Genomic DNA, 14,310 nt, shown 5'->3' with positions numbered 1-14,310 from the left:
TGGTTAAAAAGAAGAGCAATTATCTTGGATTTTTTAAATTGCTCATTACAAAAATATTCTATTGACTCAGACAGTTGTCAGCATCACTTAGGGAAGAATGCTGTTCGCACTTAAAAGTGAAGAATTACATTTAGGGTAGTAATCTTCAAGTATAATGTCAAATATAGTTTCTAAAAAAGCTCACTGTTATACATATTAAATTCTTATGATAAGGATTTCACATGGATGGAATAAAAGGGACTATTTTGCCCTCCCTGTGGGATGTGCTTCTAAACTACCTGAAGAAGAGGACTTGCTGGTTTTGGTGATGATATGTAAGAAGAGGCACCAACAGATATTGCTGTCTGGAATGTAAAGTACTAGTACAATCTTACTAAAGGGCAATCCATGACAAAATTTTTAATGTGCTTAACCTTTGACTCAGCTATTACACTTTTAGAAATTTATTGCAAGGAATCATCGGATAAGATTACAAAGAGGAAGAATACTGCAGCATTATTTGTAACAATGAAAAACCAGAAATAACCTAAATGTACATCAATAGGGACTGGTTAAATAATTTATGGTACATCCATACAAGGTAACACTATACAGATGTTTCGAAGAAATGAGGTCAATTTATATCTACAGGTATTGACATAAAAAGACGTCCAATATATTTTAAGTTCTAATAGGTTACAAAACAGTACATATAACATGATCTCAATTTATGTTAGAAAACAAAAAACACTCTTCATGTACTACACAGGATAGGATAGAACTTTCATTTCTAAAATTCAGTATTGTTTCTTTATTTTCTTCTAATGGCAAAATGCTGATAACTGTCGAAGCTGGGTTGTGAGTAAATGGGGATTCATTACACTGTTCTCTGTAATATACGTTTGAAATTTCCCACAATAAAAAGTGTTTCATCTTAACTATTACTTTGTATTACCTTTGTAATTTTTTAAGAGTAGTTCTATTACAAAATAAAGTGGGACAAATTCTGTTAGTCCAGGCCTTTGACAAAGAAGTAAAACCTAGTGCTAATAAATTCAAAATACAGTCCAGGTGATTCAAATCCACTTTGAATACTGATCAACATGCTAATAGATTAGCAAAGTATCAATTATACAAAACAGGTTCCTGCAGTGATAGTTCCACTTATGTCAACAACTATAGCTGCTTAAGAGGTAGAAATCAATTTATAAGCCCAGGCCAGATCTTGGCATTATTAAAAGTGATCAGAAAACAAGTTAAAACTGGGGGCCAGCATAGAGGTTAAGTTCATGTGCTCTGTCTGCTTCAGCAGCCCAGGGTTTGCCAGTTTGGATCCTGGGCATGGGCCTAGACACTGCTCATCAAGCCACACTGTGGCAGCATCCCACATAGAAGAACTAGAAGGACTTACAACTAGGATATACAATTATGTAATGGGGCTTTGGGGAAGGAAAAACAAAAAAAGAGTAAGATTGGCAACAGATGTTAGCTCAGGGCCGATCTTCCTGACCAAAAAAAAAAGAAAACAAGTTAAAAGAAAAAGCAAATTCTTTAAAACTTTTTAAGATAAAATAAATATTAATATTCAGAGCTTCCATACTGACAGCAACCATCTTAGACAAATGGGGTGGAGTCTGGATATTGGGTTTTATTTGGATAGAAACTTCTTTGACAAACAGAGGCAATGCTGAGCAGTGCCAGGAGGTGAGGCAATCCTCTCCTTTGCTCCAGACAAATAAAACATGGCCAAACCATCACCCTGCTGGTAGGCTCTGCCTTTTTGACCTCTGACTCAGCTGTTTCTCTGGCCCTCCTTCTCTTTCCTTGGTTGTGAGATCTCAGGCCATGCACAAACCTGTGATGTGGTACCACCTGTGTCATCTATACTCTTCTCAGAGTTTCTAAAATTTCGAACAATGTGAATATCACTTATGTCAAAAACAAAAATTCTAGGGGCTGGCCCGGTGGTGCAGTGGTTAAGTGCGCATGTTCCACTTCGGCAGCCCAGGGTTCGGCCATTTGGATCCCGGGTGCAGACATGGCACTGCTTGGCACACCGTGCTGTGGTAGGCGTCTCACATATAAAGTAGAGGAAGATGGGCACGGATGTTAGCTCAGGGCCAGTCTTCCTCAGCAAAAAGAGGAGGATTGGCAGCAGATGTTAGCTCAGGGCTAATCTTCCTCAAAAAAAAAAAAATCTAAATTGTATGTGCAGTATGATTACAACTTTGTAGAAATTACATATAAATGTAGAGAGAGACAGGAAAGTGATGAAATGAAAACGTTTTGATAGGGTAGTGGGATTATAAATGTTTTGTTTGTTTTTAAGACTTCCTTTAAGGATCTAAGGTTGCAGTCATAATATTTTAAAGTTTGGTTTTATGAATAAGTAAAAACAAAACAAAAATATTTCAAGACCAAAGTGTATGGGAAAACAAGGAGCTAGAAGGCCGCTCATGTTGACAAATGGCTATAGAAAATAATCTGCTTCTCAACAGTAAACCACTAAACAGAAGGCGAGAAGTCTGCTGAAAGAAGTCAACATGTGTTGTATTGTCTGGCTCGTCTGGCATCAGCAGCATGAAGCCCTACGTCTGTGGCTGAGGTTTCTGCTGTTGTTGGGCAAGTATACAAAATGAAACTTTATGGAAAAGGGAACGGCTATTTACCAAGGAGAAATATTTAAGCTAATAAAAAATACCTGATGCCTATGAGTCTATGAACACTCCAGAAGGATGAATTCTAAAGTTCAGGGAGCTTCGTTCCACCCCATGACCGTAAGTGTGGAGGGGCTGGGGAGGTGTCAAAGGGGAGAAATCACAAACAAGGAGGGGTCTGACCTAAGTATAACCGCTGCCTCTTCCTCTTTCTCCTTCTCCCCCTCCTCGCTCTCCTCCTCCTCCTTTTTTGCCAGAAAAGAAAGAGGGATCAGGTGGCAACATACCAGGCTAAACTGCCAAGGTCAAGTGGAAAAGACTTGACTGGCTGGGATGGGAAAAACGTCTAAAGCAATGGAGACTAAGCGTTGCAAAGAGCACCAACTATCAGCAGAGAGCCAGGCAAAGTTACAGAGAAAGCGGCATTCCTAGGAGAGGCCTCCTACTAGCCCCAAAGGACCCCGTCTCTCAAGTGACTCTCCTACTACCCTTCTGTAATTATGCTCCCCCTTCTAGGTGCCTCACGATCCAAATTTATCACCATCACCACGGCTCCCAACCCTCAGTCCAAACTAAGATCATTACGGCCATCTCAGACATAGATACTGATCCCAAAGAAGCAAATGACAGGAAAGTGTGAACAACTGATTGTGAAATAATTGAATGCAGGGGTGGCTCTGCTCTATTTTGAGCAAGGAGTCTTTTAGTGCCACCTGTCAACTCTGTGGTGTACCCACATCCCACCCTCAGACCAGGGAACCACAGAGCATGGAATCGGCCTTTTAACTCGTGAGCCACCCATTTTCCTGTGTTTCTCAGACCCTGCACCTCACCTCTCTGGGAGAAGTCTCATGCCTGCTGTGCACAGGATGTAAAGGGGGGTCTCTTTGTGCTTCTTCACAGGCACATGGGCAGCAGCAAAGCTTAGCAGAGGACGAAGGTAATCGCTGGCATGTTCTGGAGTGTCAGCCATTGCAGAGATTCCTTAAGTAAGATAAAATACTTTCTTTAAAAAGCAGATCACATTGACTCAGAAGACTGATATCTCATAAAGTTCTGCTTAAGGCCCTAAACACTTATTTATTTGAGAGGAGGGGGCAGCAATGAATGAGATATCCCTCCCATTATCCAGAATCTCAAGAAGAAAAGGGTAGAATTCTTTCTCTCTCTTCTCTTCTCTCCTCTCATGCTTGTAGCAGATAAGAGACATCAACAACAAAATATATTCCCATTAGTACCTGGCTTGATTTTTTTAACCACAGGTTGGCTGTTGCGGTCTCTCATCTGTTTGATGTCCAGCAAATCATGGGGGTTCCCATTATGTCTTGGCCAGAAATAAACAAAAATCCGGGAGCCACTGCTGCCACAGTCCACAACAAGTCCATAATTTAGATTTGGGTCTTCAGTGTCAGTAGCTTCAAGCTCCCCTACTCGAGCCAAATACCTAAACCAGGAAAAAAGAGACGCGGGCATTTAGCACCCAAGCCCCTGACAGCCATCACCACTTAATTCATTTGTTTATGAGTCTTCATTAAGTGCCTACGTGTACCAGGCACATGAGACTACACACCCTAACAAAGGAATGAAACAATACTGGCCATATTTACTGATGTGACGAATACAAAGCAAGGAGCTGTTTTGCTTGCCTAGAGGCCACGGAATGAGATAAGTAAAGACTCCTCCATGTCTGGGGGCAGGTCTGAAACTGGCTGGGGTAGCAAATCTCTTAACAAGCATTAAAGAACTTCTAGGCCTGAGTAAATAATTGGTTTTTGTTGATATAAGCCACTAAGGTTTGGGGCGTTTGTCACGCGTACTAGAAACTAAAACAATCCTAATAACTTCTTCTCTATCTTTTCTGTAAATAAACAGGATGATTATCACTTAATCATTAATCACTAATCAACGACTAATCATTAATCACTTAACGTGTGTTTCTAGGTGCTGATATTTATGGGCTTTTTGCTTTGCACTTTATATTGCTAGAATTGCATTAATAAAAAATGTATTTCATAAATACAGTAATTATTCTTTTCTATAATCTTTTAAAATATTTTGTGGTTATAAAAAGAAGGTTCATAAAAAACAAATAGAGTAAAAAATAACAATAAAACAATGCCTGTCTACCCAACATCCAGTTTAAAAAATAAAACATTACAGTGTTAAAAAAAAAGCTTCTAAGGGGGCCAGCCCCATGGGGTGGTGTTAAGTTTGGTGCACCTGCTTTGGCGGCCTGGGTTTGCGGGTTCAGATCCCGGGTGTGGACCTACACCACTTGTCAGCCATGCTGTAGCAGCAACCCACATGTAAAGTGGAGGAAGACTGGCACAGATGTTAGCTCAGGGCTAATCTTCCTCAGCAAAAAAAAAAGAAGAAGACAAAGATAAACAAAAAGCTTCTAGGTCCTAGGACATTAGTACTTTGTGTTGGGATTTTCTTAGATTCTCATTCCGAGATTATCTGGCTGACAGGAGGAAGACGAAACAAGTAAAAACACTGCCATCAAAACACGAAGGTTTGAATCTCAACTCTAGTACTTTCTCAGCTGTGTGACCTTCAGCAAGTTCCTTAACTTCTCCCAGACTGTTTCCTCATCTGCAGATAAGGACAGCTACGAGTCTCTCCCTGAGAGGGACAATGTAGGTTGAGTAGTCAGCACAGTACTGTGCCGTTGCTGCCGCTGTTCTTGTCATTACATGGTAATTATGGGGAGAACAAATAGTGGAAGACTCTAGGGAGAAAGGGCGAAAAAGTCCAGAAAGAAGAGAGGGTTAAGAGTTGGCAAAACGAGCACTGAGGCTTTAACGTTCCCTCAGAGCCTGAGGGTCTGAAAAGCACAAACGCTGCCAACTCGTCTGCAAAGGCTTCGCTTGAAGAGGAGCCCCCGGAGAAGGGCTCTTAGCATACTAAACAGAAAAGGAGGGCTCTTTCTTGGTGCTAAGAATAAATGTTGTGTGATAGATTAAAACTTTGTCTTCTAAGTCCTTTTAAATTTGAATGAGTATTACCACACGTTGAGCTAATAATTGAATAAATGCCTCGAAAGAAATGCTGTCAGTTTTTTCAAACACTACAGCTAAACTCCTTTCCTCCTAAGATATCCGCCCTACGCATTCGACCCCGTCTCCTGGATCCCGAGACCCTCACACAGGACTCCTCGGAACTGGGTTTTGTGACGCCTGAAGCTAATACAACTGGCGGGGAAGGGCGTCTTTCAAAAAAAAGATTCAATATTACGAATACAAAAGGGACTCGTGCAAGTGAGGGGCCTTGAAGCGTAGGGATCAAGAGCCTCACAGTAAATGCACCTCTGATAAGAACAATAAGCCACATGTCACACCCCTCAAACAATCTAGCCTGTGTTGACTGGAGATTTCACATTGCTATACAGACCTCAGGGTTCCTTACTTTGGACAGAAAAGCAAACTTGTTGAAAAGAAAAACATGTAGAAACAGTTCTCAAATGAAAAAGCAGAGCTGAGTACCTTTCCTATTCTACAATGCAAGATGCCTTTTTTAAAAAAGAGAAGAACAAACATTTGAGCTTTAATATAATGCTGTAAATTATTGCATAGGATGGGGTCAGGCAGAACTTTTTTCTGGATTTGGTATGAGAGTAAGTTATGGGAAATGAAGCAGGTGCTAAAAATCTGTTACACACTAGAAAGTTCCCAGTCCTAAAGATTCTGTTTCACCACATTCTACTTTCTCATTCTAATCAAATTCCTGGGCTGAACTGGACTCACAATCTGCCAATCAACTAGTAACAGCTCATTTCTATCACACGAAAGCTGGGCTAATTTTTGGGTTCAAGGCACAGAACTCCTGGAAATACTGACCTTGTAAAATACTACACACAGAAAAGCAACAGGCAAGATAATCCATCTCTAGCCCAAAGTGACTTTTTATTCCCCACGATGGCAATCTTTCTACTTCACATGCTTCACCCATCTTTCTCTGCTCTCCTTTTCTGGAAACCCCCCTTCTACTTCTCTCTGACAAGACTCTGGATCCATCCCCCCCACTTAATGAATAACTTTTTTCTAGTACATTGGTTCTCAAACTTTTGGGGCTCAGGATCCCTTTATATTCTTAAAAACTATTGGACCCCAAAGAGCTTTTGTGCACATGAGTTATATCTATCTATATTTACGATACTAGAAAATAAAATGGCAAATTTAAAAATATTTATTAATTAATGTAGATACAACAATCATAAACTCATTAGATATTACCACATTTCATGAAAAATAACTATTTTCTACAACAAAAAAATAGAAGAGTGGCACTGTTTTATAGTTTCACAAATCTTTTTAGTGTCTGGATTAATAGAAGACAGCTAGATTCTCATTTGTTTCTGTATTCAATCTGTTACAGTATGTTGTTTTGGTTGAAGTATATGAAGAAAATCCAGCTTCACACAGACGTGTTGCTGGAAAAAGGAAGAGTATATTAATAGCCTTTTTAGATGACTGTGGATATTCTTCTTTGATACTACACTACAACTCAACAAGAGAAATTTCTTAAAAGTTAGTTGCAACATGGAATCTAAAACTCTATCTAAGAACTTTTCATACTCTGTAACATTAAAATCCACTGATTTATCTTGCACTTTGAATGGCTTTTACCCATGCATGATTTTTAACATCAGATATTGGGAAACATTGGTTCAGTGAGCTATGCAAATCTTCCTAACATTGACACATTTAATTCTAATTCAAATTCAAATTCAGGGGCCAGCCCCGCGGCTAAGTGGTTTAATTCGCAGGCTCTGCTTCGGCAGCCCAGGGTTTCACCTGTTCAGATCCTGGGCACAGACCTAGCACCGCTCATCAAGCCACGCTGAGGGGGCATCCCACATAGCACAACCAGAAGGACCTACAACTAGAATATACAACTATGTGCTGGGGGGGCTTTGGGGAGAAGAAGGAAAAAAAAAATGTTGGCAGCAGACGTTAGATCAGTGCCAATCTTAAAAAAAAGAAAAAAAAATTCATTAACATCACTACCAATCTTATCAATCTATCAATCTACCAATCTTATCAAAAAAGTCTTTTAAGTATTGGGAAGCTATCAAACTCACAGCGGCAGGAACAAATTTTCCAAAACTTCTAATTTTCACTTGAAAGCTCAAATTTTATCATTGGCAAGAAAAACTGACAGCTGTTTTGCTCAAAGCAACAGGCTTTACTTCCTTCATTTTTAAGAAAATGCATGTGAAATATCCAAGTCTGAAACCACAGTTTTTCTGGCAGTCATTCTTTCAAGTAAAAATAGTATTCCAGTGGGGGCCAGCCCCATGGCCTAGTGGTTAAGTTCAGTGTGCTCCAATTCAGCAGCCAAGCCTTGCAGGTTCAGATCCCAGACATGGACCTACACCACTCGTCAGCCATGCTGTGGTGGCAACCCACATATAAAATAGAGGAAGACTGGCACAGATGTTAGTTCAGGGCTAATCTTCCTCAAGCCAAAAAAAAAGAGGAGGGTTGGCAATAGATATTAGCTCAGGTCTAATCTTCCTCAGGAAAAAAAAATAGTATTCCATGATAAAAGCAGTGAGGGTTAGCTCATAAGCTCCAACAATTGCCTAAGCGCTTTTCTTCCAGACAACCTCAGTATGCAACAGAAGTGCTTAATGCATATTTCCCATTTTGTCACAGAATATTAAAAAGACATTCTTAAGTGGAACTGGACTTTTGTTTTCCATTGCAATTGTGTGACAATGAAGACTACAATAACTACTAGTACAGTTTGATGCCTCTATCTTGATTTGTGCTAAGGCACCAACAGTTTTACCCACCATTGCTTTTGTATCATCAGTGTAAATGTCAGCTCAGTGAAAGGGGCAAATAACATCACAATAGCCAAGGGTAGAAGCAACTCAAATGTCCACTGACAGATGATGGATAAACAAAATGTGGTATAGACATATAATAGAATATTATTCAGCCTTAAAAAACAAGGAAATCCTGTCATATGCTATAATATGGATGAACCTCCAGGACATTATGCTAAGCAAAATAAACCAGTCACAAAAAGACAAATACTGTATGATTCCACTTATATGAGGTATGTAAAGCACGCAAATTCATAGAAACAGAAAAAAGAATAGTATGTACCAGGGACTAAGGGGGAGGGAAAAAAGGGTTAATTAATGGGTATAATATAAAGGTAAAATGAGTATAAGATTAAAGGTTATTTAATGGGTATAGAGTTTCAGATTTGCAAGATAAAGTTCTGGAGATTGGTTGCATAACAATGTACACTTAAAAATGGTTAAGATGGTTAAGTTTTTAACACAATTTTAAAAAGGGGCAAATAACATCTTAGTATTATTACGAAAATAGTTTTGGCCTCACAGACCCCCTGAAAGAGTCACAGAGACTCCGAAGCGTCAGTAAACACTTTGAGAACCCACTGCTGTAGTGTGACCTTCTTTTTCTAACATTCATCTGCTTCTCTACCTATTCCTTCCCCTTTCTCTTCTTTGACATGGCTCCCCAGTTCTTAAGGAGCCTCCTCAACAATGCTGACTCTTGTAATATCCACAATGATCTGAAAAGGCCTTCCTCTGTTCAAAAATACGGAGTGTCATCATTCCCTTTAAGCAGTTTGCTTGGAGTGTCATTATTCCCTTTAAGCAGTTTGTTTATATTCCAGTATGAGTCCCTAAGACCTCTTTCATATTTCAACAGCTCCAGCTCTCCATTTAGACTATTACCTTCTCAAGAGCAGGTACTTTAACTGCAGTACCTCAATGTTGTCACAATAGTCTCCCATTTCTCTGATATGTATCAATTCATACTGATTGGTCTGGTTCTAGAGCTCACAATATAGAGCTGTTGGTTTCTTAATAACTCTTCTACGTCTTTGTATAGTTATACTCAAGATCAATTGGTCTCCTTCTTAGAAAGTTTCAATGGCTTCCCACAGCATCCTTCCATCCTCTTTGGTTCCTGTCAAGGTAAGCAACTTTACGGCTGTAATTTGGTTGCAATTCACCTTTGCTTTCTCTTGTCTTAGAAGTCTCCATGTGTCCATTGCAGAAAAATGTCAGCTGACATTAGAACACAAGGGAGAAAGATAGGACCAGATGGCATGTATGTTACACTTCTCATTTCAGTCTTTTGATGAATTGCTGCCAGCAGCAGAAAGTCTCCATTTTTCTCATCTTGCATGCAAATGAGTAACTGAAGAACAATTTCCCCCTCTTGGGAAATAACAGTTCACCTCTTTTTGGAATTCTGACCTCTTGTGGTCTAACCAGGCTTCCTACACTTTTCAGCCACCTGAAGGTCTTCCTCTCTTTAGGCTCCTAACACGGATGGATCACTGGTCCTTTCTGGGATATTTTCCTTTGTGATTCGCAGTCCTGGCCTTAACCATCATGGTCAGTTACGTGCATTGCCGGGCCCTCCTGCTTTGCTGATGCTGCCCTAAGTCGATCCTTAAAGATCTAAAGCCCAAGAGAAAAGTTCCAAAAGCTTTGGAATCCCTCACCTCTGCCCACCCAAGAGAGACCTGCTTCACCAGTACACATTCTAACCCCCTCCCCCCGACACACCCTCTCTGTATTTGAGAAACCCGATTTCCCTCTGGTCACTGCTGAGTCAATGAAAAGAAAGTTACCCACAAATACATCACCTCAGGTCCAAGCGGAAGACGATGGCTTTTCACAGCCATTATCCTGAAAACATTAACAGCATTAGAGTAGTAACTGACCAAACCACTACCTTGTTTACAAAATCAACACTAATTAGACCACTTCTGGAGTTCAAAGAGAACTCGGTAATGCACCAAAAGTCAATTAAAGGTGGACGCCATCAGCAGGGGGCCACCAGCTCTTTGCTGAATGTCATAACACTCTTCAACTCCAATCAAGGCTCAGAAACAAACATAATGACATTATAGCCAAAGTAGCCATGAATGACTGATGACAGTAATACACACCCAGAAGAGCATCTCGTAACATTATTGCTTATCTCCTAACAAGATTAATCGGAGCAGTCAAGAACACTTAGAATTTAAAGCTCTGCTTATAAACTCTATAAACACCACTAAGGACAAGTTAAGTGAATAAAGTAATAAATGTGAATGCATATAAATGCCTTCAATTTCACCAGCAAAAATCTCTGAATTATTCTATTGTACATAAGAAGCCTTACCTTATCTGCATATCCTAAAGTTTATCATTTTTTTTCCTACCCAAAACGAATGCCTTTTTTCTACTTAAACAGAACTGAAACTCCTAAGGAAGGCTAGTACTGAGCCAACTGTTGACACAGAACCTCTTCTTCATGTATTCCCAGATGGCAAAGGAGAATAAGGGAACCACCTTTCAAAAACTACAAAAGACATTCTTGACATCAATGTCAGCCAGACAAGCTTCCCCTCTAATGAAGACGTAGTGGGCTGACCAAAAAGTGAACAACATTCAATATTAATTAAGAAACGTACTGAATATACAGAACATTTAAGTAAGAACAATTTACCATTTGTCTTGCACAATATATATGTATCCATGCTAAAAGTGCCTAAAAATTACTATACTAAAATTATTATACTAAAAATGAATAACTTAATTTATACTAAAAATTATTAATACATTTTAACAATTTACCCAGCATCTGGGGCAGTGCCTGAAATATGGGAGACTTAGCACTTTCAAATAGAACTTCCTAACATGATGGAAATATTCCCTATCTGCACTGTCCAATAGGAGAGCCACCAGCCACACGTGGCTAGCGAGCACTTGAAATGTGACTAGTGCAAGTGAGGAACAAAATTTTTTATTTTATTTAATTTTAATTAATTTAAATTTAAATAGCCACTTGTGGGTAGTGGCTACCCTATTGATACCACAGTGTAGACACACAATAATATTTACAGAATAAGTGAATAAATTGACATAAAATACATATTAAGTCTGAAGTTGTTGGAGAACGTCTTATAACATATGGCACACACCAGATAAATAGTTGATTAAAACACACATCTAACAAATATTATTCTTAAAAATAGCTTTTGGGTGGAGGCAGGGGGTATCTGGCAAATCTCTGTACTTTCTGCTCAAGTTAGCTGTGAACCTAAAACAGCTCTAAAAAATAAAGTCCATTTTAAAAAAATAAAAACAAAACAAACCAGCTCTGGACTCTATCCTTACTAAATCACCCCATCCCGCTCTAAATTTACCTTTTCCTAAATTCTAGTTCTGAAGCAAACCTCCTGCTTCCTCCTCCCAGAAACAATGTGGGTACATGTTCATAATAAAGAAAAAAACAGATTACAACTCTTCCGTTTTGAAACTACTGAGGAAACACCCCGCCGGTTTCTAAAGTCCTGGGTCATATCACCTCAGAAGCGATATGCTAAGTTCCACCAATGGCTGAAAAACATTCAAATGAAAGTATCTTTTTCAATACAAAAATAATTAAAACAATTTTTAAACGTTAACTACTTTCATACATATTAAAACACAAAGATACAACATGCAAGAGATATTATCAAGTCTAACTAAAGCAATGCCTCATTTATTGAGAACATAGAATGAATTTGGTGTTCCTATGGACACGTTTTCCTGATAAAGGTCTTCCAAACCTTCTCCCATGAAGACAGCTATACATCAGCGTGTTCCTGGCAGCACAGTACATACTTTGGAACACCACAAAATACTGATATAATTTCATCTTGTGAATCAGGAACAATTTAAGTTGGAAAAAATATGACTATGCTATATGTATGAAATATAAAAATCACAACCACAACCACTTGTCTTAAAATTTTTTTATAAGCTGTTCCAATTAAAGTGTTTCCATCAATTCTTAAATATTTACTTAATCATTTTATCATCAGCCAGTGCTTAAGCAGTAGCAGCTGCCACAAAAAAAGAAATTATGGGGGCTGGCCCCGTGGCCGAGTGGTTAAGTTCTCACGCTCCGCTACAGGCGGCCCAGTGTTTCGTTGGTTCAAATCCTGGGCACGGACATGGCACTGCTCATCAAGCCACGCTGAGGCAGCGTCCCACATGCCACAACTAGAAGGACCCACAACGAAGAATATACAACTATGTACCAGGGGGCTTTGGGGAGAAAAAGGAAAAAATAAAATCTTAAAAAAAAAAATTAAAAAAAAAAAAAGAAATTATGGAAGGAAAATTTCAGATGGAGATAATGCTGCCCATTATCTTCAGTGTATATTTGCAGGGTCGAAAAGGGAATTAGAGAACAGAAAAATAAAAATTATTTCAAATAATAAGACTAATATCCATGATGTACCAGGAAGTGCTAGATACTTTTATCTTTTTTTTTCTTTTTTCCTTTCTTTTCTTTTATTTTTTTGTGAGGAAGATTGACCCTGAGCTAACATCCATGCCAATCTTCCTCTGCTTTACACATGGGATGCCGCCACAGCATGGCTTAATGAGCAGTGTGTAGGTCCGCGCCTGGGATCTGAACCTATGAACCCCAGGCTGCCGAAGCAGAGCGTGCAAACTTAACTCCTACACCACTAGGCCAGCTCTATTTTTATATTTTAATCCAAATGACAACACGACAAGGCAGGCATTTTTACCCCCACTTTATACATAAAGAAAATGAGATTCATGAATACAACACCTGTCCAAGATCACCCAACTAGCAAATACTGGGCTGATTAGCTCTAAAATCAACCCTCTTTCCTCTACACCACAACAGCTCCCCAAATAAATATAACTGAGCCTTAAAGCAATGCTTCTCAACTCAGGATGAATATTAGAATCACCTTGAGAAGAGATCCAATTATTTGCATTTTTTAAAGGTCCCCAAGTGATTCAGATACACAGAAGTTGAAAATCACTGATTTAAAGTCATCATTAGTATAAACTATTAGACTGTGTAATAAAACAGTTGTAACAAAATGTGTAGAGCTGTTTACCACCATAGAAATGGTCTGTAGAAGTTTTGAATTATTGAGTCTACTTTTAATGTTTCCTCTCTCCTGCCTCACTCTCAAGATGCCAGTATATTACTGACTATTGTCATCAGTGTGCCCAAATCTAATGACTACCATACTCTCCCCCACTACCACCATTCTAACTTGCTGCTATCTGCTGCGTTCTGAGACAACAGAACCAAGCTAATTAAAACAGTGTGTAAAATAAAAACAAACAGGCTCTATGAGAGAGCCTCTCCTATCAGTATTGTATATGAGCTTTTAGTACATGATCTTAATGATATCAAATTTGGTTACAGATGGGCCTCTTCTGATAAATTTTTGATTCTTAACCTTGTTCCGGATTCTTGACTGTACAGAGTTCCTGATTCTTTGTTCCTGACTCTACACAGTTATACATAAACTATTATCTCATTGGGAAATAATTATTCCTTCACATCTGCCTCTCTAACTAGATTACGAACTCCATGAGTTCAGGGGCCACGTTTTATTCATCTTTGAACCCTAATGCCTAGCACAGTGCCATGCATGCAGCGAGCTGTTGACAAAAGTTTGCTTTCTAAATGACTCATGGAGGCTGGCATGCATGAAGTATAATGATATATGGTAATTTGTGGCAATATGTATATAGCTTTTCATTAAAGAACAAGGAGCTCTAGACCATATGGCTACTGGCTCCTCAGTCAGAGTCAGACCATTATAGGGTATCGGGACTTCAGTAAGGTCACCACACAGGCACAGTCTG

The 14,310-nt window shown here is 39.1% G+C and overlaps 1 protein-coding gene across 6 annotated transcripts in view; it reads right to left on the bottom strand.

The window, feature by feature from the left end:
• ENTPD7 (ectonucleoside triphosphate diphosphohydrolase 7) overlaps window positions 1-14,310 on the bottom strand; it is an 87,180-nt gene that overhangs the window by 20,443 nt on the left and 52,427 nt on the right. For all 6 annotated transcript variants that reach the window (XM_046655524.1, XM_046655525.1, XM_046655527.1 and 3 more), the window contains 2 exons: window positions 3,875-4,080; window positions 3,470-3,620 (listed from right to left, as the gene is read on the bottom strand). In XM_046655524.1, the coding sequence (XP_046511480.1) occupies window positions 3,470-3,620; window positions 3,875-4,080 (357 nt within the window). The remainder of the gene's footprint in view (window positions 1-3,469; window positions 3,621-3,874; window positions 4,081-14,310) is intronic.

Source organism: Equus quagga, chromosome 2 (assembly GCF_021613505.1).
Source record: "Equus quagga isolate Etosha38 chromosome 2, UCLA_HA_Equagga_1.0, whole genome shotgun sequence".
Taxonomy (NCBI): Eukaryota; Metazoa; Chordata; class Mammalia; order Perissodactyla; family Equidae; genus Equus; species Equus quagga.
This window is presented reverse-complemented; position numbering and strand designations above follow the sequence as displayed.